This window comes from Strongylocentrotus purpuratus, unplaced genomic scaffold (assembly GCF_000002235.5).
Source record: "Strongylocentrotus purpuratus isolate Spur 01 unplaced genomic scaffold, Spur_5.0 spur5_scaffold_13, whole genome shotgun sequence".
NCBI classification, from domain to species: Eukaryota; Metazoa; Echinodermata; class Echinoidea; order Camarodonta; family Strongylocentrotidae; genus Strongylocentrotus; species Strongylocentrotus purpuratus.
In genome coordinates, this window is record NW_022145598.1 from 14,174,824 (window position 1) to 14,200,791 (window position 25,968).

General features: G+C 40.4%; 1 protein-coding gene, 1 long non-coding RNA gene and 1 pseudogene across 3 annotated transcripts; 2 read left to right on the forward strand and 1 right to left on the reverse strand.

Annotated features, from left to right (window-relative positions):
• Positions 1–733: 733 nt before the first annotated feature.
• LOC115923008 lies at positions 734–2,273 on the forward strand. Its single transcript, XR_004063718.1, has 2 exons — positions 734–1,292; positions 1,738–2,273. It is a non-coding gene; the product is annotated as an uncharacterized LOC115923008 (long non-coding RNA).
• Positions 2,274–11,394: 9,121 nt separating this feature from the next.
• LOC115923200 lies at positions 11,395–11,922 on the forward strand (annotated as a pseudogene).
• A 3,159-nt stretch (positions 11,923–15,081) lies between these two features.
• Positions 15,082–23,717, reverse strand: LOC591798 (choline dehydrogenase, mitochondrial). 2 transcript variants are annotated; one of them, XM_030982967.1, is made up of 3 exons: positions 23,401–23,717; positions 22,520–22,681; positions 15,082–17,802 (listed from the first exon to the last, which is right to left on the reverse strand). In XM_030982967.1, the coding sequence occupies exons 2-3, from the start codon at positions 22,548–22,550 to the stop codon at positions 16,016–16,018; spliced, it is 1,818 nt and encodes a 605-aa protein (XP_030838827.1). In that variant the 5' UTR covers positions 22,551–22,681; positions 23,401–23,717; the 3' UTR covers positions 15,082–16,015. The 2 variants fall into 2 exon arrangements, with proteins under 2 accessions (XP_030838827.1, XP_030838828.1); XM_030982968.1 differs by having other exon boundaries at positions 22,520–22,689.
• Positions 23,718–25,968: the final 2,251 nt, after the last annotated feature.

The window sequence follows — 25,968 nt, forward strand, 5'->3', positions numbered from 1 at the left end:
ACACTACTACTACTACTACTACTACTACTACTATTAGTACTACTACTACTACCACCACCACCACCACCACCACTATACTACAACAACAACTACTACTACCACTACTACAACTACAACTATAACTACTACTACTACCACCACCACTACTACTACTACTACTACTACTACTACTAATACTACTACCACTACTCCTCCTATTACTACTACTACTATTACTACTCATACTACTACTACTACTACTACTACTACAACTATTCCTACTACTACTACTACTACCACAACTGCCTCTACTACGACTACTTCTACTACTACAACAACAAATACTACTTCTACTACTACTACTACTACTACTACTACTACTACTATTACTACTACTACTAATGATATTACTGCTACTAATCCTACTACTATAACTGCTATTATTACTACCAATTTATGCCATTACCACTACTATTATAATATCTTGGCCACATGGAATCGATATTTAATGTCAAACTTACCTTGCCTAAACCTTGCCAATGAAAGATACATGACTTCTTCTGGGTCAAAACATTCACACCAACGTGATCTCTAGAGAACTAGGCGAATGATCATTCGTCGAGTCCGAGCAAGGATGTAATGGCTTATACGATTGCAGACTGACCCTGAACGTGTTCGTGTGTGTGTGTTTTTTTCATAACTTCCTGGTTTTATTTGTTATTATCCATACGTTAAAAAGGGAGAGGGTGTCACAATGTGACTGGGATTTCTTTTTTAGACAGAGAATGTAATGGACAGGTGTTAGATGAATAGATGTTGTTGGTAGCAATTTACTAGGTCAACTAACTTGGATTTACTAGGTCAACTAACTTGGGTCTCTAGTAGAGCAGGTGTCTGTCTTTGTCTGTGTGTGGGGAAAGGATGAGGAGAATGTTAATAGGAAAGTTGTGTATAGAGGATTCAGTAAAAGGAATTTGGATGGACAGTTTTGGCATGAGAGGAATACAAAGAATGTTAAAGAGGTTACTATTGAGAGAGCCAACGTGGATTAGAGATTTAGGGTAGTTTAATCAGATTGCACATGAGATCTCGAGAGGAGCAGACCTTTCAGAATTTGGTCTGACTTTGGGGAGTGAATGAGGGGTGTTGGCCACGAAGGTAAAAGTTACAGCCACAGGCTATAAGCATGCTGTTGCTGGCATAGACTTTCCCTATACTATGGGACCAGGCAAGAACCAGGCAGCACAGGCCGACGTGGTAGAAGCCTCATCAGCCCTCGCCTCAACTTGGATCATCATTTGAACATCTGAACTGTAAGTTACCGAAATAAATGTATTACCTTATTTGTAATTATCTGGAAGGAAGGTTAATTTCATACATTTCATAAAGAGAAAGATATTTTCTATGTACTACGAGATAATGGATTTTTGTGTTGTATCTTGCTTGTTGAATAAGGAAGACTTAACCTTGATTATTTTGTTTGCTTAGAATATATGAGGTTTAAGAAATTGTATTGCACTGAAAAGTTATACATGTATAACTATATGTAAAGACATAGGTGTTATTCTATAATTTCTAGGTGAAAGATACCGTACATGGTCATTTATAAATGTCGCCTATTTTAGTGGTTTATGTCAGTGAAGCTAAGCTCTAGAGATTGTAAATGATTGTTGTAAATTGTTAGGATTTACATCGCTATAGCTATCGTGTTTATTTTTGTAGATGGTTGGCTATTTGGTTTCCATTTAATTCTTTTAGGGACAAGCTGGGCTCGTAGCCATAACCCTAGGCACCATCAGTGAATGGACATGTGTTCGTAGTCGGCACGCTCAGGCAACCTACTCGCGTCAAGTCGTTGAGTCAACGCCCGTTGCAGTCGTACACCGGTCAGGCTTAGCAGGTCATGCATCATATCGCACCGGGTTACTACATACACCAGAGTATTTCGTTCCGCCTATTCAGAAACAGGAAGAGGTGGTATTTACGAACTCTAAATCGGGACTCTCTAACCCACAACAGTATACTTTTTATATAAAGACCGGGCTAGAGTCGGTGGGAGATTAACTGTATTATACCTCGAAGGATGACCTGGTCATCAGGTAATCTTTTTTCCTTTGGAAATATGGAGAATTATATTGTGATATAATTGAGTAACGATAAGTCGACATAAACAGTGATAGGATATACTCCTATCTAAGTTCATAGTGATGCTGAATCATTTTATTCTTGTCAATTATTTGCATGTTTAATTATATAGAGCCGATGGCTCTTAAATAAACTGTTTGTACCCTATATTTTTACTCTTGAAATTGCTTGATTTTCTTGTGATACATACTCATTTCATCAGAACCTAATTTATCGTCAGACCATAATAATTTTCAGTATTTAAATCTGACATATTGGCGACCACGAAGGGACAATTTTTGTCTATTTGATAGGTTAGGTTATAATGATTAGATTGTTATCATTGGTTAATATGTCTTGTGATTGTTTTTGTGTAATAATGAAAACTTGATCTTCTCTCCAGTTTACAGTGTTTGTAGGTTCAAGACTGTTCGGACGGTGGTGCAAGTGCAGGTCGGGGCAGGGAGGCTTCTCTACGTGCCTGTGCCAGAGCTGAGGGCGTGGTGACGGTTTGCGCTGCATAAATTGTCTGCATTTGGCAGGTTTGTAAATTTACCTTGGTGTGGCCTGCAGTATGGAGAGAGATAAGTTTATTACACAAGGGAAAGAGTTTAATTTGGAGGGGAATGAATTGAGAACGTATGTTGATGAGTGTGTGCGTGAAGCTAGAGATGAACGAGCGGCAGCAAGGAGTGCTGAGACTGAAGTAATAGCTCAACAGATTAGACTAGAGGAACTAAGGAAAACTAATGGGACGGGACCTAGTTCACAGTCGGGGCACCCACGTAGTAGGCCCAGTATTCCTCCTCTTCCAGTTTTCCAAGAAGGAAAGGATGATATTGACAGTTATTTGTCTAGGTTTGAGAGACATGCCGTCATTGTAGGGTGGGATAAGTCGGATTGGGCACTCGCAATTTGTGCTTTGATGTCGGGTAAGGCTTTGGATATTATTTCAAGACTTACAGTTTCCCAGGTTAAGGATTATGACATAGTTAAATCCTCACTTCTAAAAGGATATGATCTTACGGAAGAAGGGTATAGGACTAAGTTTAGGTATGCTAAACTCCATCAGGGGGAAACCTATGTTCAATATGCCCATAGAATTGAGAAATACTTAGATCGATGGATTGATCTTAGCTCTTATGATGACAATGTTGAAGGTCTGAAGAGCCTGCTCGTCCAGGAACAGATATTTAATACAAGCAGTAAGGAATGCCTGATGTTCGTTAAGGAACGTCATCCTGGAAAGCTTACAGAAGTATTAACTCTAGCTGATCAATATCATGATGCTCATACAGATTTGAGGGTAAGAAGGGTGAAAGCCCAGCAGTCCAGTTCTAACAGTTCAAATAATACTAAGAGTCCAAACAGTTCTACTAGTTCAAGTAGTGATAAAAGATCAAGTAGGTCTGAGAATCCAACCAACTCTAATCTTTCGAACAAGAAATGTTACACTTGTAATAAGTTTGGACATCTTTCTTTCAATTGCCCAAGTGGAAAGAAAGGTCGACGTGAGATGGGATCAAGTCTCGTCAAAGGCAGGTCAGCAGATGATACATCAGCCAGACATGATGCTGCAGCAGGACCTACTGACTCAAGAGAGACAGCTCATCTGGATGACTCGAAGGGTTTGAGTCTCATCGTGAGAGAAAACCTCACCGAAGATGGAACCGGAGTGAAGCTAGCATCTGGCGACACCCTCCCGGTACTATCAGCAGCAGCGAGTGGTTCACCAGTGGAGATGCCAGTCAGCAAGGGAATGGTGAACGGGAAGCTCGTGGATGTTCTACGTGACAGCGGTTGTACGACTGTCATTGTTCGGCAAGACTTGGTGTCGGAAGAGCAGTTCACTGGAGAACAGCGGACTTGCTTGCTCATTGATCGGACGATCAGAACCTTCCAAGTTGCAACGATCGAGCTAGATACTCCTTTCTTCACAGGTAAGGCAGAAGCTTTGTGTGTGCTAACACCCGTGTATGATATTGTACTAGGGAACATTTATGGAGCTCGGCAACCAGCTGACCCAGACCAAGACTGGAAGCCAAAAGATCATCAGGCCAACGCAGTAGAGACAAGAGGACAGAAGCGGAAGGCAGGACGTACGAGGCCTCCCCTTCAAGTACCTGATTCACTGAATGACATTGTGTCTGTGGATGATCTAATCCAGGCCCAGAAGGAGGACAATGCACTGGATGCGTCCAGGAAACTCGCTGAAAGTGGAGAAAAGAAGATAAGTAAGAGTGGAAATTCGTCTTACTTTATCGTTAAGAAGGATGTACTCTATAGAGAATATATTGATGCAACCCCAGGGTCAGATGTACTCGTGCAAGTTGTGGTACCCACTAAATTCAGGAATCAAGTCTTGAAGCTTGCTCACGAATCTATTCTTGGTGGTCATTTTGGAACTAAAAAGACCCGTGATAAGATTTTGACTCACTTTTTCTGGCCAGGTATGCATGCAGATATAGTGCGGTATTGTCGGTCATGTGGACCATGTCAGCGTACTTCGCCTAAGGGGAAGGTTACGAAGGTGCCTCTGGGATCAACCCCTCTCATCGATGAACCTTTTAGACGTGTGGCGATGGACCTGGTTGGACCGATAGAACCTGCTACTAGCAAAGGTAATCGGTACATTCTTACTGTTGTAGACTATGCTACACGTTACCCAGAAGCTGTAGCACTTCGCAGGATTGATGCACAGACAGTTGCAGAGGCACTGATGGACATATACTCCAGGGTGGGGATACCACGAGAGGTGTTGACAGACCGGGGCAGCCAATTCACATCAGAGCTGATGAAGGAAGTCAGTCGTCTATTCTCCATCCGTCAGATGACGACTACACCTTATCATCCCGCTTGCAATGGGTTGGTTGAACGTTTCAACGGTACCTTGAAGTCTATGCTCCGCAAGATGTGTGAAGAACGACCCAAGGATTGGGGTAGGTATTTGAACCCCCTCTTGTTTGCTTACAGAGAGTCAGTGCAGGAGAGCACGGGATTCTCACCCTTTGAACTCCTGTTTGGGAGAGCAGTTCGAGGCCCTCTTGCTATCCTACGGGAGCTGTGGACTGGAGAGGTTGATGAACCGGATACCAAGACTACATATCAGTATGTATTGGATCTGAAAGACAGGCTGCAATTGACTTGTGAAGTTGCCCAACAGAATCTCAGCAAATCAGCAGAGAGGTACAGGAGACAGTACAATAAGAAAGCAAAGGAGAGAAAGTTTGAAGTTGATGATGAAGTCCTTCTTCTACTTCCGAGTGACAACAACAAACTGTTGATGCACTGGAAAGGACCCTTCAGGGTGGTAAAGAAGATAGGACAAATGGACTACAGAATTGATAAGGATGGAAAGATAAAAACCTTCCATGCAAATCTTCTGAAGAAGTACTACAGGAGAGAGGAGAGTGCAGGTGGGTTTGATGTTGCTGGTGTTTCTGTTGTGGATGATGGCTTGTCTGAGGAATGTAGCGAAGGAGAGAATGAAGATGTAAACCATTCTTCGAGAAAGGATATTCTTCATCTCCCCAATCTTACCCCAACAGAATCTCTCAAAGATGTGCAGATCAGTCCACATCTAGATGATAAGCAGTGTGAGGAGGTCAACTCTCTTTTACGGGAGTATGAAGAAGTTTTGACTGATATGCCGGGATTGACAAACTTAGGTAAGCATGACATTAAACTTGTCCATAAGGAACCCATTAAGAGTAAACCGTACCCATTACCACATGCTTTGCGAGGTAAGGTGAAGGAGGAGGTTCAGAAGATGATAGATGTTGGCATAGTTGAATCCTCGTCTTCTCCTTATGCATCCCCGGTAGTGATGGTAAAGAAGAAAGATGGGACGATCAGGTTTTGTTGTGATTATCGTAAGTTAAATCAAGTTACCGTAACTGATGCAGAACCGATACCTGATCAGGAAGAAATATTTGCAAAACTTTCTAGGGCCAAGTATTTCACAAAGATTGATCTAACCAAAGGGTATTGGCAAGTACCCTTAACAGAGGAAGCCAAGGAACTGACAGCATTTGTGACACCAGATGGTTTGTATCAATTTCGAAGCATGCCATTCGGGCTAGTTAATGCTCCGGCAAGCTTTAGTCGTATTATGAGGGTTTTACTCCGTGGCTTGCATGGTGTAGACAATTTCATTGATGATATTTTGATCCATACAGTAAGTTTTGAGGAGCATTTAGATACCCTCCGTGAGGTGTTCGAGAGACTGAGGAGAGCAAACTTGACAGCGAGGCCTACCAAGTGCACTGTAGGATGTGTAAGTATCGAATTTCTTGGTCATCGAATAGGTCAAGGAGAGCTTCGACCAGTGCAAGACAAAGTCGATGCAGTTCAAGGAGCTGCGAGACCTAAGACCAAAAAGCAACTTCGATCCTTTCTAGGTCTTGTGGGTTATTACAGACGGTTTGTTCCCAACTTCGCAGCATTAGCAGTACCACTGACTGACCGAACGAAGAAAGGAGAGCCACTTCTAGTGAAATGGGGAGATGCGGAAGAGGCAGCTTTCACTACCTTGAAAAAGAAACTTGCTAGTGAACCCATCCTCCATCTTCCGGACTTAGATCTTCCTTTCATCCTGAGGACTGATGCCTCAGATCATGGTCTCGGTGCAATTCTGCTACAAGAGACAGAAGGGAAGAAGTTCCCTATCGCCTACGCTAGTAGGAAACTTCTCCCAAGAGAGCAGCGCTACTGTGTTATGGAACGTGAATGCTTAGCAGTAGTCTGGGGTGTTCAGAAGTTCGAACCATACCTCTACGGCAAGCATTTTGAATTAGAAACTGATCACCAGCCACTGCAGTGTATCGCGAAATCAAAAGTCGCGAACTCAAGGATTCTGAGATGGGCTCTGGCGCTTCAACCGTACCAGTTTAGCATCACAGCTATCAAGGGCAGTGAAAATGTCGGTGCAGACTACTTAAGTAGGATAGCATCACTATGAACTTAGATAGGAGTATATCCTATCACTGTTTATGTCGACTTATCGTTACTCAATTATATCACAATATAATTCTCCATATTTCCAAAGGAAAAAAGATTACCTGATGACCAGGTCATCCTTCGAGGTATAATACAGTTAATCTCCCACCGACTCTAGCCCGGTCTTTATATAAAAAGTATACGTTAAAAAGGGAGAGGGTTACAAATGTCTTTGACCACAATTGAATAGTATTTGTTCGATATGTTTGCTTTTGTCGCATGGGAAATACAGGAGTAAAGGTTAACGACTACCATACGGTAAAGTTCGTCAATATAACCATGAACCTTTGTAGTAGGTCCATGATATAACCTAACCTTCGAAGACAGATACAGTTTGCAACACGGGCTGATTGATCACGACTCCGGACACAAATTCCGAAACAATGCTGACAAACATATAAACAATATTGCAGATTATAATCTAATATTCATATTAGATTATATGCTAATATTCATATATATATACGTATATATAGTTACATGTATGTACATACACATAATACGGTATCCAGACACCTACCCCCTAGACATCCATCCCCGGATAACCACCCCCAGTCAACTACTCCCTAGGACAACTACCCCCAGGACAACTTCACCCTAGGACAACTAACCCCGGACAACTACCCCCGACATCTACCCCCGACAATACCCCTAGGATACTTGTCCATTGGGTAGTTTTCCTAGAGGATGGTTGTCGTAGGGGTTAGTGGTCTGGGGGTAGTTGTCCGGGGGTAGTTGTTCAAGGGGGTAGTTGTCCTTGGTGGTAGTTGTCTGGGGGAGGGGGTAGTTGTCCGGGGGTAGTTGTCCTGGGGGTAATCGTCATAGAGGTTGGTTGCCCTAGGGGGTAGGTGTCCGGATATGATCTTATATGTATGTACATACATCTAACTATATATATATATATATATCCGAAGTTTTGGCTCAGTCAGTAGAGCGTCCGCCTCACAACGGGGAGGTCGTGGGTTCGAACCCCGGCCGCGTCATACCAAAAGACGTTGAAAGATGGGAGTTGTTGCTACCTTGTTTGGCGTTCAACAATAAGGGATAGAGCAACGTCGATCTAGCGCTGCTCAGTGGCTGCCGGGCTCACGATCAATTGGGCAAAAAGAATTTTCGTTTCGGTTTAATAAAATTTGGAGTGGACTATTAGGCTATTATTAATATTATTATTATTATTATATATATATTATTTTTGTTCTCTTTACCTCTTCAAAGGGACTTTATTGTCCCACTTCAAAATACATATATGTTATTTTATACAAAACAAGTAAAATAAAACATATGAATTCTATACAAGATTAACATAATTTCTTAAAATGATCTTTTTAACATTTCTAATGCTTTTTTAATTTCTTCATTATCGAGGTATCTTATATTTTCTTTGTATTTCAAATAACATTTTAATGATGAAATAAAATTATGTATTAACCTCTTTGGAATTGTTGGTACTTTCCTAAAGTTCCGCTTTACGTAGTCTTTGTATATTACCAGTTGAGCATAATTTATCAAAAAATTAAGTAAAGTAAATGTTCTGTTATCATTTTATCTCCAATCAATAACATTTGTATATCAATTTCAATTTCTATTTTAAAGATGAAATATATCATTCTTGAGATAATTTTCCAAAAAAAAATTAATTTCTTGCAACGAAATATAAAATGTTCAATAGTTTCTTTTTCACGACAAATTTCACATTCGTTAGACTGTACGATTTTCCATAGAAAGAGATTGTCTTTAGATGGCAATATTCTATGAATTAATTTGAAGTATATTGTTTGATATTATTGTCTCTCATCTTATTAAATTTGAACTGAAATACATCTTTCAAAACTAATGTTTCTGGTAGGCCTAAAATATTTCGCCAGAAATGGAAACCAATACACATATATATGAATGTTAGCAGATAATCTGAAATATTGTTTATATGTTTGGCAGGATTGTTTCGGAATTTGTGTCCGGAGTCGTGATCAATCAGCCCGTGTTGCAGACGTTATCTGTCTCCGAAGGTTAGGTTATATCATGGACCTACTACGTACGGAGGTCCACGGTTATATTGACGAACTTGACCGTATCCTGTTTATCCCATGCGACAAAAGCGATACTATTCAATTGTGGTCAATGACTTTTCTAACCCTCACCTTTGTTAATACGTATGGATAATAACAAATAAAACCAGGAAGGTATGACCAAAAATCACACACACTCGAACACGTTTAGGGTCAGTCTGCAATCGTGTATGCCATTACATCCTTGCTCGGACTCGACGTATGATCATTCGCCTAGTTCTCTAGAGATCACGTTGGTGTGAATGTTTTGGCCCAGAAGAATTCATGTATCTATCATTGGCAAGGTTAAGGCCAGGTTAGTTCGACATTAAATATCGTTTCCATGTGGCCTAGATATTATAATAGTAGTGATGAAAGCAGAAGTAGTAGTAATAATATCAGTAATAGTAGTAGTAGCAATAATATGAGTAGTTTATTAGTTTGTAGAACATGTAGTATTAGTCGTATAGTAGTGGAAGTTGTTGTTGTTGTTGTAGTATTAGTATTAGTATTAGTAGTAGTAGTAGTAGTAGTAGTAATAGTATTAGTAGTATAAGTAGTATTAGTAGTAGTAATATTACTTCTAGTAGTAGAAGTAGTAGTGGTAGTATTATTATTATTATTAGTAGTAGTGATATTAATTATAGTATTAGTGTTAGTAGTAGTTATTGTTGTAGTAGTGATAATAGAAGTAGTAGTAGTAGTAGTAGTAGTGGTAGTAGTAGTAGTAGTAGTAGTAGTAGTAGTAGTAGTAGTAGTAGTAGTAGTATTAGTAGAAGTAATATTACTTCTAGTAATAGAAGTAGTAGTGGTAGTATTATTATTAGTAGTAGTAGTAGTAGTAGTAATATTAATTATAGTAGTAGTGTTAGTAGTAGTTATTGTTGTAGTAGTGATAATAGAAGTAGTAGTAGTAGTAGTAGTCGTAGTAGTGGCAGTTGTTGTTGTTTTCGTAATAAGAGCAGCGCTGTGCACGTAACGTTGTGGAAGGAGAGAAGGATTGAAATTGTTACTGTCTACGTAGGTTGTTTAACATATTAAAACACGGTTTAAGCACGGCTTAATTCCAGGAGTAAGAGTTGGAAATTATGTAAGATGTGACTCAAAGAAATTTAAGATATATCCTACTATAAAATAAACCAGAAAAGCTGAGGAGACTGTGCATAAATCTGCATCAATATTGGTGCTTTAGGCCTCCAAAGAAACTAACAACGTATGTGTATAATACTATAGGTTGATCAATATACAATTCTACTCAGTCTAGATGTTTGAATGTATTAACCTATAACATGACAACTAAAGTGTGCAGTACCAGCTATTGAAGAGATGATTTTTATGTCCACATTTACGGCCAATATTTTGTATAAAACCCATCCCGTAACCATTGCCTAATTTTTTGGACGTGTTGGCATTAGAGGAAATTTTTCCTCCTAACTCAAATAACCATCTTTAGGGTTCTAGGAAACCTACCCCCTGGAAATCAACCCCCGGATAGCAACCCCCAATCAACTATCCCCTAGGACATCTTCCCCCTAGGACAACTACCCCGTAGGGCAACCACCCTCTTGGACGACTACCCCTAGGTCAACTACCCCCCGGACAACTACCCCAGACAATTACCCTCTAGGATAACTACCCCCGGAAAACTACCCCCTGGACAACTACCCCCTCGGACAACTACCCCCGGACAACTACCTCCATACAACTACCCCCTACGACAACTTTCCTGTAGGAAAACTACCCCCGGGACAACTATCCTACGGGGTAGTTGTCTGAGGGGGAATTGTCAGGGGTGGCTATCCGGGGATTTGTTGTCCTAGGGGGTTATTGCCTGGGGGTAGTTGTCCGGGGGTAATTGTCCTAGGGGGTAGTTGTCTGGCGGGTAGTTGTACAGGGGAAGTTGTCCTAGATGGTGGTTGCTCTAGGGGGTAGTATTCCTAGGGGGTAGTTGTCCTAGGGGGTAGTTGACGGGGGGGGGTGGGTGGTTACTCGGGGAAGGATGTCCATGGGTAGGTGTCCGGGTATTAACGTCAGCAGGCGGAACTGTTCGAATGCATATCTTCGATCGGGTGATGTCCAACAAAGAAAGAATCTCACGATTCATTCACAATCATTATGTGATAGAGTTTTGCTTGAAGGAACAAAAGCGATAGGTATTGAGTTCACCTGTAATAAAGTAAAGAAGGTTGCAAAAGCATCGCAAGATGTAATTCTGTCCGGGGGAACAGTGAATTCACCTCAGTTCCTAATGTTGTCTGGTGTGAGAAATGTAGATGAGTTGAAAACGCTCGGCATCCCAGTGGTAGCCCATCTTCCCGGTGTAGGACAGAACCTCCAAGATCACTTCCAGATCTGTGTCAAATGTACCTGTACGAAGCCCGTTTCTCTATACAAGGCCCAGTGGAAACTTCCTTTCACTGTGGTGGCCATCGGGCTTGAGTGGTTCATATTCCAGACAGGGCTTGGAACCACGGCTCACCTCGAAGCAGGTGCATTTCTAAGGAGTCGTGCTGAAGTAAAACATCCTGATATCCAGATGCACTTTGTGCCAGTATTAGCTCATTATCATGGGCAAATACCGGGCGACTGTCATGGGTTCCAGGTTCATGTCAACACATTGAGAGCGACTGGCCAGGGATTTATTAAACTCAAGTCCCCCGATCCTACAGAGTATCCTATAATTGACCCCAACTACCTTGACACTGAGAGTGACCGTAGGGACCTACGACAAAGTATCAGGCTCACTCGAGAGATCATTGCGCAGAAAATGCAATAAATTTTCAATAATTTATTGCATTTTACCCCAGTCCCCAACATAAAAAAAATCCTCTGGACGGCCATGCATTATGGCTCAAGGCATGGGCACACATAGGATTTGTTTATGTTGGACACCGGGGTAAAATGCAATAAATTATTGAAAATTTATTGCATTTTCTTTGTTTGTTTTAATTTATGGAAACTGCCCCCTATCCTAGCCCCCGCTGCGTACAGTCATAGTTCATTGACAAAGCAATAGCCTCGTAACTGTGAGGCCCCAGGATCAAAACCGTGTGGATGTGCTATATAAGTGCCCTTTTGTGGGGCATTAATCCTCATTACTGTCATTTATGACTTAAAGGTACTATGTCACATTTGCAGGCCAAAAAAATGAAAAAAATAAATTCCAACTGCATTTGAAAGATAATACTAATTTAAAACTTCCCTAAAAAAGGTGGGGCTTGAAAACGTCTTCAAGTGGGAAAATAACGACTATTAGTTGTCAAATCGACTTTAGGGCTATAGAGCCCAAAAGTAATAGTCTTGATTTTCAGACAATTGTACCGAAAGTTCATACGTTTTATGCTGCGCAAAGATTCAATCAGTTTAATCTTGGCCATCACAAGAATTGGGTTATTGATGTAGACAAATGGTCATGTACCCTTTACAACTCTTTTCATGTATGTTATTACCAAAGAAGAAAAAGCCAGTCAGTCACTCAATAGTGTCTGACAGTGAAGTCTAGCAAGTAAACGGGTTTCCTTGCATAATTTGAATATGAGGACACTGCTAACGTTTGAATTTCACAGATAGGACATACATGACATATTCATAATTCCTGAAAAGTTCTACAGCATTTGAGGTTGGCTGCAAAAGGGACATAGTACCTTTAAGGGCGTAGGTCCCCTAGTTGATGAGCATCGTAGCCTACACATGCTTTAGCAGTCACACAAAACACACATTGTCCAATTATTATTCAATAAAATCTGAGAATGTATACTATTATCTAGATCTATTATTTTTTAATTATTTTTAAAATAATTCCATAAATTGGGGAAAAACAAAAATATTCCAACTTTATGAGCGACAGTGTATACGTGTATGTGCATATATATAATACCGTATCCGGACACCTACCCCTTGGACATCCACCCCCGGATACCCCCTCCCCACAGTCAACTACCACCTAGGACAACTACCCCCTAGGGGAACCACCCTCTAGGACGACTACCCCTGGGACAACTACCCCCCCCCCCCTCGACAATTTACCCCTAGACAACTTACCCCTAGGACAACTACCCCCTAAGACAACTAACCCCGGACAACTACCAACTAGAATAGTTGTCCGGGGGTAGTTGTCCTAGAGGATGGTCGTCGTAGGGGGTAGTTGTCTGGGGTAGTTGTCCGGGGTGGTTGTCCGGGGGTAGATGTCCTAGGGGTAGTTGTCTGGGGGTAGTTGTCCTGGGGTTAGTCGTCATAGAGGACGGTAGCCCTAGGGGGTAGTTGTTCTAGGGGGTAGATGTCTGTATATGGTATTATATGAATGTACATAGGCCTACATGTAACTGTATATATATATATATATATATATACGTATAATTCTTAAATACATGTATAATATATGAATACTAGCATATAATCTGAAAAATATGTTTGTCAGCATTGTTACGGAATTTGCAGTTTTCCCGTTAGGGACCGTGGAAAAATGCAATGATTTATTGATAATTTATTGCATTTTTCTTTCTTTTTTATTATTTGTGGGGGCTTGCCGTACCTTGGCATCCGCTGCGTACAGTCATGGTTCAGTGGCAAAGCAATGGTCTCGTAAATGTCAGGCCCCAGGCTTAAAACCGTGTCGATGGGCTATATTAGTGCCGTTTTTTAGACATTAAAGGCCCACTGCACTACTTGTAGCTACTTTCGCCCTCTATATAACAACCAATGCCTAATCGGGGACCATTGGTCCCCCATGATCCTCTTTTTCGTATGTTAACTGAGAGCTGAGTTGATGAGATAACCACCTGTCCAGTGACCTTGCAGAGCGCTCTAATCCCTCCTGTAAACTATGGCAGATAAGCTTTAAACCCCAATATTGTCAGTTATAACTTAAGGACGTAGGTCCCCTAGTTAATAAGCATAGTTGCAAACCCATGCTTTAACAGTCACGCAAAACATACACTTGCAAATTATTATTCAATAAAATTTGAGAATGTATACTATTATCTAGATCTATTAGGAATAAATCATTCTCAAGATCATTTCATAATTTAGGGTACAATATTATTCCATCTTTATGACCAACAGTGTATATACACACATATTACAAAACAATCTATATATAGCCTACTTTTCTTCATCATTTAGTTCATCCACCCTTTTGTCTTTCTCCCCCCCCCCCCCCCTCTATATCTCTCTTTATCTCCCTTTCTTTCTCTCTCTCTCTCTTGGCTTCTTGAATTTGACTTTCTTAACGTAGACCTAGTTCTGCTTTGAGAATCAAAAAAAGGAAAGTCGAATTATTTTTTCACACAGAAAATAATATCGTTTTATTTGAATTGTACATGTATGGTTCATTAAAATACTAAACCTGACAGCGCGTAGTATAAATGACATTTACTTTACATGATTAAAGCAACTTCACTTGCACATCATTGTTTCAACAATTTGAACACGACGTGGAAACATTAAAAAGAACATACTGCAAAACAGTAACAAAATATTCTTGAAACAGCTTCAAATTATGTTTTTAATTCTAATTTTAAAGAATTGTTTCTTAAAGGCTTTTACTAAATTTTGATCAGAGCAGTGATTCAACAAATGCAACAAATGTATTTGGGACAATAACATATATAAATATAGCACTTAGATTAAACAAAGTAATTATCAAAATGTAAAGATTGGGCATAATATGAAGAACAATATAACAGACAAGGACATAATAATAACGATGGTATCAGACAGGTTTATCACCTCTGTTGTTGAGAGCCTAAAATATGGTGACAATCAATAACATGAAGTCAATACCTCTCAGACTCACAGCAGCAATATGAACTCGACTAAATTACGATGGGAAGAGTTTTTTTTTAACGTTTCTTCTGTATTACATAGGCGGCACACCCCCGTTAAAATCAAATATGATTACCCCCCCCCCCCCCCCCCACCCTCCCCCTCACCGGGGTTTGGTGTGAGCAGAGCGGAGTCGTCGTGGTGATTCGTAGAGGTGGCCTAGGTCGTGTATGTACTATGAGGGTGCAGTGCAATGAAATGTGTGATAGATGAGAAGAATGCTTTTGAAGGTGACAGAAAGCCAGTGCAGTGCCTGAAACATATGCTGGGGCTACTCACATATTAAGACAAACGGGGATGTGCCGCTCTAACTCGCTTTTTCACATAATAATCCCTAAACGTGGGTCCCAAATTTTACCAAAATATAACAAAACATGGGTCCGTTTTTCCAAAATTGTGGAAAATGGGTCTATATTTCGAGAAAAATCTGCAAAAAATTACCCTTCAAAATAGGTAGGGGTTTCGAGGCTTCAGCAGCACACTTCCATCCAAACCTCCCCCGGTTGTGAGTGGTGCATTTAGTGAGCGCTACAAGTCTGGCCGCTGAGTTTTTGAGTTGTTGGAGGCGTTGTAGCTTGTGGTTAGGTCTGGAAGACAGTGTATCAAAAGAGAATTGCAAAAGTCTAACCGGGAAGAGATGAGGGAATGAACCATGGTTTCAGTAGCATTACGTGATCTTCGGATCTGCGAAAGGTTGCGGAGTTGGGATCTAATGGCTTAACATGTTTTGGATAGACGATGATTTAGGCATGTTCGAATCAATGAAAACATCAAACTTCAAGCATTTATTTGTAGGGCTGATCTGATCATCACAAACTGTAACATCAAGAGTCACATATAATAAATGTCTCAGGATAATGTGTGGTGTCTATAATTGTTAAATTAAAAAAAGACCAAAATTCCTTCTGAAGTGAAAAGTTGGTAGAAATTAGTGAGGTGATAATGTAAATTGATTTGCTACCAGATGTATATAAAACTTCGGGCTCGACTGTATATGTGTTTGGTGAGATAATTGTGTGTGTATTCGATAATCTTAGGAAATATGTTTACGCTGTCAGCTTAACTTTGGGTTCCCCATCCCTTTGGGTCTCTGATGAGGCCGGTCTCCAGACAGGTGCGTTGATTTTCTCAAGTTGTTTGTTACCAAGGATCATATCAGCTGCTCTCTCTGCTATCATAATGGTTGGAGCATTGGTATTTCCGCTGGTGATGCTCGGCATAATGGACGCATCAACAACTCTGAGATTCTCCAGGCCAATGACCCGGGTGGTGCAGTCAACAACGGCCATAGGATCCTCTTCAGAACCCATCTTGCAGGTGCTGGTTGGGTGGTAGATAGTTTCCGCTTTGGCGCTGATGAAGGCATCGAGCTCAGAATCCGTTTGGACAGAGGATCCCGGTGCCATTTCCTCTCCACGGAACTCATCAAAGGCTTTCTGCGCAACGATCTCTCGAGTGAGTCTGATACTGTGTCGTAGGTCCCTGCGGTCAATCTCAGTGTCAAGGTAGTTGGGGTCAATCATAGGATACTCTGTAGGATCGCGGGACTTGAGTTTAATGAATCCTCGGCTAGTCCCTCTTAATGTGTTGACACAAACCTGGAACCCATGGCATTCGCCCGGTATTTGCCCATGATCATGAACTAATACTGGCACAAAGTGCATCTGGATATCGGGATGTTTTACTTCAGCACGACTCCTTATAAAAGCACCTGCTTCGAGGTGAGCCGAAGTTCCTAGCCCTGTCTGGAACATGAACCACTCAAGACCGACGGCCAACATAGTAAAAGGAAGTTTCCACTTGGCCTTGTATAGGGAAACGGGCTTCGTACAAGTATATTGGACATAGACCTGCAAGTGATCTTGGAGGTTCTGTCCTACACCGGGAAGATGTGCAACCACTGGGATGCCGAGCGCTTTCAAGTCATCTGCATTTCCCACACCAGACAACATTAGCAACTGCGGCGAATTTACTGTTCCCCCTGACAGAATTACATCTTGCGATGCTTTTGCAACCTTCTTTACTTTATTACAGGTGAACTCAATACCTATCGCTTTTGTTCCTTCAAACAAAACTCTATCACATAGTGATTGTGAATAGATTGTCAGATTCTTCCTTTGTTGGACATCACCCGAACGAAGATATGCATTCGAACAGTTCCACCTGCGACCTTTGTGGACTGTCTGATCTATCCACCCAACACCTTCCTGCTGATGTCCGTTCATATCAGATGTGTATGGATATCCACATTCTTTGCCCGCGTTAATGAATGCCTCGAAGAGAGGGTTTTGGGATTTGCTGGTGGAGACATGGAGAGGGCCGTTGCCGCCCCTGTAGACATTTTCACCGAGCTCGTGGCATTGGGAACGTTTGAAGTACGGCAAACAATCGGCGTAAGACCATCCGGTAGCGCCCTCTCGCTCCCACTTTTCGTAATCCTCAGGATGCCCTCTGACGTAGACCATACCGTTGATGGAGGAAGAGCCACCCAGGACCTTGCCCCTCGGCCAGAACATCTCCCTGTTGGCCATGTGCCTTTGCGGAACTGTGTGATAATACCAGTTGTGGGTCTTGCCACCGATAGCGAGCGTTGCGGCAATGGGCATCTGAATCTGCCACGAGTTGTCTTTCGGTCCCGCTTCCAGAAGTAGAACTTTGTTGCTAGGTTGGGCAGAGAGACGGTTTGCAAGAACACATCCTGCAGACCCTGCTCCAACGATGATGTGTGTGTAATCATCATCACCACTTTCCTTGGTCTGAACGCTGAATGATTTCGATTGCTGGAAATAAGAAGAATCCGTACGAAAAGATATCTGCCTCAGGTTGCTCAGGCCTGTAATCGAGATGAAAAAAGTGGAATAAGAAAGGATGAAAAAGGGAGTTATCCAAATATAAAAAGAACGACTCCAGAAATACTGAAGTTGGTTATTTGAGTTAGGAAGAACAATTTCCTCTAATGCCAACAAGTCCAAAAAATTAGGCAATGGCTATGGCATGGGTTTATACCAAAATATTGGCCGTAATTTTGATAAATGGTGACAAGAAAATCATCTCTTCAATAGGTGGTACTGCACACTCTCGACTAGTTGTTTAATCATGTAAAAGGTTAATACATTATCAAACATCTAGAGTATGCAGTAGAAAATTATATTTATCAACATATTTTAGACACATCAAAATCATATTCGGATACTGCAGCAGGTGATCTTGTCCGTTGATATAGTTTCTTTTGAGGCCTAAAGCACACATATTGCTGCAAATATATCCACGCCCAATAAACAAAATCACGTGAAAATCACGTCAATATCAAGGTATCGACTTGAGGAGAGTTACGTTCTTCAAACACCTGACATTTACGTAAATGTGTTAATACGTTTATCACTTAAAACACACGTACACTAAATCACGCAATTGTCACTGCAATATCACCATTATAATAACGTGATTATCCCTACCTTGGAGACCATGGTTTGTAAACCTAATACTCCCGTGTTTGTTTGGTTATGAAATTACATCTTCATAAACGAAATTATCGCGTCACAGAAACACGTGAAGCGTTAGTAATAGTTTTAGTCAAAATATCTGCGTGAAATTCACGTGAATATTACGAGGCTGACTTGAGATGAATCATGTTCTTCATTCACGTGAAATTTACGTCGAAGAGGAAGTATGTTACTGTAACCCGCGTTCAACCCAATAATTACGCAAATGTTATACAATAAATGAACCAAAATAATGACGTTCTCATCCCGTTTCTGAACATCATGTCTTGGATCTTCCATAATTACGTCCAGGCGCGCCGGAAGCAGTTTGGGATTAGAGGGGGTGGGGTGGGGGTGCAAACATCCCAGAAGGGAAGCTCGTTGCAACTGGTCCAATTGATGAACCAGTTAATGCCAACTGGTAACCCTGGAAATTGAAATGGGCTAAATGATCCTGTTGATCCAGGCCAGTTATAATTCAACTGGTCTAGCTGAGCCAAGAACCATTTGGTAAAACTTCCAACCAGTTGAACAGCAACAATACTTCAATACCGGTACGTCTGTATTTCCAATGTAAAGGCATTGGTAATAAGTAGACTTACATAATTGAATTAATCGAAAGTTTTTCGTATACTTGTACTTTATTGAAATGATTTTAGTTCATAGTTAATATTTACCTTATTCAATTTTAACTAAATGTAATTTATACGAAGTAGCGAAATGTCCTAATAACTGATAATTTATATTTGTAGTATTTTCGAAATGAATTGCATATAACTAAATCATCAGTAATTAAGAAATATGCTGTAAATTCAGATAAATTGTTTAAAAAACATAGATCTGCACGCACCCCATATTCAATATGCAAATTAATTGGTGTCAGCGGGTTCAACTCGAAATATGCCAACAGTCACGGGATTATCACCACGGAACTTAAATGGTAACTGTGAAACCATCAAGACACCCAAGAATAACTCATTTTCACACCTGGAAAACACGGAATACCCAGCTTATATTAATAATACGTTTGAGTCATGAGATCATCACCGCGGAACTGCTGGCAACGTTGACTAACATTTAAATAGGTGTTTTAAGACACCTAATAATTACTAATTTTTCACACCTAAAAGTCACGTATGCCCAGCTTAGATTAATATTCCGTTTGAGTCACGAGATCATCACCGCGGAACTGCTGGCAACTTTGACTACCATTCAAATAGGTGTTTTAAGACACCTAATAATTACAAATTTTTCACACCTAAATATCACGGATTCACAGCTTAGATTAGTAATCAGTTTTAACTACGTGATCATCACCAGGAAAGTTATGGTAACTTTGAAACCATTTAAAAAGGTGTTTTAAGACACCTAATAATTACTAATTTTTCACACCTAAAAGTCACGTATGCCCAGCTTAGATTAATAATCCGTTTGAGTCACGAGATCATCACCGCGGAACTTATGGCAACATTAACTACCATTTAAAAAGGTGTTTTAAAACACTTAAAGAGAAGGTTGAGTTCTGGGAAGAGGTGAAAAATAATTTGTGAGAGTTATCCTCCTTATTATGCAAGTGTGGAAGAACATCAGATAAGACATGTTCCCTGAAAAGCATGGCTCTTCAAATGCCTTTATATTCTAAATATGTCATGTAACATCGTAAAACTCGGGGGTAGGATTTTTACGCCACGTGTTCGTGTAGTCCCATATACATCTTTCTGTGTACAGTGTTTGTAACTTTACCAAGACTTGGCCAAATTTCTTATCATTTTGATGATTCCAGAACCTTGCAATACACACAAATTCTTATATGCTAGATGATCAACCTTTTCTGGCCGATTCCACACCGTTTCTTTCACAATGCAATCGCATGACCAGAACTCAACTTCATCTTTAATAATTAATAATTTCCACACCTACATATCACGTATTCACAGCTTAGATTAGTAATCAGCTTGAGCCACGTGATCATAACCAAGAAATTTATGGTAACTTTGAAACCATTTAAAGAGGTGTGTAAGACACCTCAGAATTACTAATTTAATATAACCAGAGATTCACGGACAGAACAATAAGACGATTAGCCGGTGTAAGTAACGTGATTATTACCATCAACCTGGGATAACCTGTGAAACCAATCGATAAAGGTGCTTACAAGACCAAATAATTACGTATTTATCGCCACCATTGGTTAACGGACAAAAACTCGTTGCTTGGTCAAGAGGTTATTTGGTCATAAACACTTGATTTACAGAGGTAAATGGAATCACGTTACTTCAGTCGCGTGATAAACTGGTGGTCTTTAGGTTAGATAAAAACGTGAACAGGAGTACCTTTTTTGTTTAAATGAAGGCACGTGTCGATAACGTTTAAATCTAGTTCAAAAGGCACTATACTTTAAAATCACTTAAAATACACTCCCAAAAGAGGTTACTTTTTAGTGTTCTGTTTATTGGGCGGTCTCCTCAGCTTCTCTGGTTTATTTCATGGTAGGCTATGTCTTAAATTTCAATAAGTCACATCTTCTGCAATTTGGAACTCATACTACTGGAAGTATAGCCATTCTCGAGAACCGTGCTTTACCGTGTTAACCAACCTATGGAGACGGTAATGTTTAGAGTCTTTCTCTCTTTATACAACAATCAGCGCACAGCGAAGCTCTTATTACGGAAGCACGTTTTACTGACATGTCTTGTTTCTCTAAAGTCTTTGCTGCTGCTACTACTACTACTACTACTACTACTACTACTACAACAACAACAACAAATACAACAGCAACTACTACTACTAGTATACTACAACTACTACTACTACTACTACTTCTACTACTACTACTACTACTACTACAACAAATACAACGGCAACTACTACTACTAGTATACTATAACAACTACTACTACTACTACTACATGTACTGCAACTCATAATAATACTCCTACTATTGCTACGACTACAATTACTGCTATTATTACTACCAATTCATGCTATTGCCGTTTCTACCGTGCGTCTCCCCAAAAAACTATACACTTTTGAAATGGCTGCCAAATACGAAATATATAATTCTGGGGGAAAATCTTTATATGTATGGAAAGCTCATAAGCCTCACTTTCATATGACACCAACAAATTTGAAAATGATTCATGCTTGGGTGAACACTGCTCACTTTTGTAAAGGGTATGAAAACTAGGTTGCACAGGAATTAGCCTTCCAATGTGTGAGAGTTAAATCCTTTGGAGCTCACGGAATTGAGGATGATATGACCAATTTATGAGTTTAGGTTTGCATTTTATGCATGAATGAACAAGAATTGCATTTGTTATTACCGTATAGCAATGTAACTTTCCACGGTAGACTCAGTGGTGTGTTTATGGGAGTCAGGACGGGGTGATGGTACATGGTGTGGGTAGGACTTGAAGAATAAGTAGCCAACATCTTGGACATTCCTTTTTTCAACAAACCGTATTTGAGTAATCAATTTACATAATCCCCATCTGGTTATCAAGTAATACAATGAGATGTTCAACTAATCATACAATAATTGAAATGTGGGGTGAAGGTTTTTATTCAAAGTCACAGATGTAAAAGATAACAGTTTGTAACATGGAAATTACAACATGTACCATCACCCCATTCGGACTCCCATGAACACATCACTGAGTCTACCAGGGAAAGTTACAATGCTACAATACAAAATGTAATTCCTGTTCACTCATGCATAAAAGTTTGGTTTAAAAATTCACTCAGCAAATCATGAATGTATCATATCACTCTCAACTTTGTAAGCTCCAAAGGATTTACATCTCACAAATTGGAAGGCTAATTCCTGTGCAATCTAATTTTCATACCCTTTACAAAAGTAAGCATTGCTCACCCGAGCATGAATAATTTTCGGACTTCTTGATGTCAAATGAAAGCTGAGTTTATGAGCTTTCCAAACATATACAACTTTTTCCCTGGAATTATATATTTCGTATTCAGCAACCATTTCAAAAGTGTATAGTTTTTTGGGGGACGCACGGTATTATAATGTCTAGGCCATATGGAATCGATAGTCAATGTCAAACTTACCTGGCCTAACCCTTGCCAATGATGAATACATGACTTCTCCTGGGTCAAAACATTCACACCAACGTGGTCTCTAGAGAACTGAGCGAAGGACCATGCGTCGAGTCCGAGCAACGATGAAATAGCATATACGACTGCTGACTGACCTGGACGTGTCATACCTTCCTGGTTTTCTTTGTGATTATCCATGCGACAAAAAAGGAGAGGGTTAGAAATGTCATTGACCACTTATTGACTAGTATTTGTTTGGATATGTTTGCTTTTGTCGCAAGGTAAAAAACAGGAGTAAAGGTTAACTACTACCATACGGTAAAGTTAGTCAATACAGGCGCGGATCCAGGGGGGGGGGGAAGCGGGCCTTGCCCCCCCCCCCCCTCGCAAAAAAATAAAAATAAAATAAATAAAGGAGAGAGAGAGAGAGATAATGAAAGAAGGGAAAGGGAAAGAGGAGAGAAAGGGGAAAAAAGAAGAGGAAGAAGAAAAGAAAAGAGGGAAGAAGTAGATCGGGGGGGGGGGGCAAAATGACTTGCCTCCCAGGCTGTTGCCCCCCCCCCCCAATCAAAAAATAAAAGAGAAGGAAGGAAAGGGAAAGAAAAAAAGGGAAAAAGAGATACTGGGAAGGAAAAAAGAGGAAGAAGAAAAGAAAAAAAGGGGATAATCCGAATCGGTGTTTCCATCTTTTTCTCTAGATCCATACTAATACTCTCTCTAGTTTTAATCTCATTTCATCCTAGTCTTATACTCGTTTTATGCTCGAATCATAGCCGTTTCATCAATATTTCTGTCACTTCCGTCTTTACGACATAATAATTATAAGTATTGTCCACATCCCCATAAAAAACGACCCAGCTCACTTCTAATACACATCTAAGTTGATGTCTTACCTTTGTATTTGAAGTCCGAAAGAAAGTTCACCTCCTCGATTGGCTGTCCTCTGATGTTTAAACTTCGCCTCAAGAAGAAATTTTCGAGAATTTAGGCCTACTGGTAATTTGTGCAAATCAAGATGGCTTCTATAGTATACCATCCAAACTAAACCGAACGTTTACAAAGCCAGTACTTTTCACGCTTAGTTACATGTCGCGCAGAAATAGGCAAGTTTTAAGGTAACAAAATATTTACCTTTGTCACATGATGCAGACTTATTGACATAAGATAAGCCCCGTTGCACTTGGTGAATAGATCGACATGAAATATGTGAATAATATTTCAACGTCACACATAATAAGGAATATACTGGCTTCATTCACAAGGCCAGTAGAAGCGGAAACGGGTGCTCTCTCTCTCTCTCTCTCTCTCTTTCCCTCTCTCTCTTTCTCTCGCTCCCTCTCTCCATGCACCTCCCCCTCTCTGTATCTCTCTTTTTTCTCTCTCTCTCCACTTTCCCCTTTTCTCTCTCGCTCTCTCTCTCCTCTCTCTCTCTCTCTCTCTCGCTCTCTCTCTTTCCCTCTCTCTGGCCCTTAGTTTATATCACCTCTTCCCTACCCCCACCCCTCCAACTTCCCTATCTCTCCCCTCTCTCTCCTCTCTCACCATCCCGGCCCTCCCTCTTTATCCCCCCTCCCCTTCCCGTCGACCCCTCTCTTTATTACCGTATTACTTGACAGCGGCTGCACATAACGCTTTCACACCAGAATGATAATGCTCCATGTAACCTCTCAGTGATTTGGTAAAATGAGTTTTTCTTCCGCGCTTAGTCTAAATAAATAAAACAATAGCAACAAAACAACAACACTACACAGAAATAGCAACAACAACAACGGTACAGCATTATCATCAATAACAACACAAATGTAAACAAATAAATAAACAAACAACAGAAAAAAAAGAAGAAAAAAAAGTGCAACCCTAACCTAAACTAACCATACAAATAATTATATTACAGGGCGAATACTTCATACTTTTTTTGCTGTGCCCGATACCATAGCTGATACTACACTTCTATACTATTTTATAAATATATGGACTGCTATGAGAGGCATAGCTGTTTCTAAGGCACCTAGACACTATTATGCAAACAATAGTTATATTTGCTTGTCATAAATATTTGTTTATTGCCCCCCCCCCCCCCACCTGTCAGGATATTGTCGGTAAAATTGCGCTGCCGTCGGGAAAAAAGAGAAAGGGGGAGGGAAAAAAGAGAGGGAAAGGGAAAGAAAAGAAAAAAGAAAAGGAAAAGAAAAGAAAGAAAGGAAAAGAAAGGAAAGAAAAGAGAAGAAAGAAGAGAGAAAAGAAAAGAAAAAGAGGGAGGAGAGGAAAGAAAGGAAAAGAAAAAAAAGGGAGAAGAAAAAAAAGTAAAAGGGAAACCAAAGAAACGGGGGTGAAAGAGAGGAGAGAGAGGAGCGGTAAGAGCCTGAGTGAGGAGAACTGGGAGTAAAAGAGAGAAGGGGGTTGTTGGGTGGAGTCATCTCGTCGAGGGAGCAAGAAAGACACGGGTAAATATAATGCTTTGTCGGGTCAGCTGTGTCGGTATTCTTGCTCGATCCTCGTGTACTATAATTTTATTAATGCAGAAGTTTGAAGTCGGTGAGATGTATAATGTCGGTCGGCCGACAAGTTTTTTTCCCTACGAATTGTGACTTTTTATCCGCTGTGACGACTTCGAGAGTGATTACAACTACAATACTTGTATTTTCTCGAAGTTTCACATTCCTATAATATCAGCTAAAGAAATCAGAGGGTTAAAAATTTTCGGGGAAACCAAAACAACGGTACGACAAATCGTATTCCTTTCTCTATATTGTGATGAAACGCCCAAAAAAATCCGCGCTTCGCGGAAGGGGAAAACTTCATTTAGAAGAGTCGAGAACGATACAACGAATCGTCTTCTTTCTCTAATATTTTAAGGAAACTTCAAAGCTTCCGCGCTTCGCGCTAAAGGGGGAAACTGAATTCAGACAAATATGGCTTATTAAGAGTCAAAAACGGTACAACGAATCGTCTTCTTTCTCTAATAATTTAATGAAACGTCAAAACTTCCGCGCTTCATGCGGGAGGGGGAAGCTTAATTCAGACAAGGATTAAGAGTCGAGCACGGTTCAACGAATCGTCTACTTTCTCTAATAATTTAATGAAACGCCTAAATCTCCGCGCTTCGCGCGGAAGGGGGACAACTGAATTCAGATAAGGAATAAGAGTCGAAAACAGTACACCAAATAGGGCTTATTTAGAGTCGAAAACGGTACAAACGAATCGTCTTCTTTCTCTATATTGTGATGAAACGCTAAAAAATTATGGGTTTATGGGTTTATAGTGTTAAACTTGTAGATATTGGACATTTAACTTTGTCGGTAATTGGTCGCTAGTTTTGTCGGTAATCGTTGACCTCTACTCCCCCCCCCCCCCCCCCCCCCCCTTCGCAAAAAAAAAAAAGGAGAGAGAGAGAGAGAGAGAAGGAAAGAAGGGAAAGGAAAAGAGGAGAGAAAGGGAAAAAAGGAAGAGGAAGAAGAAAA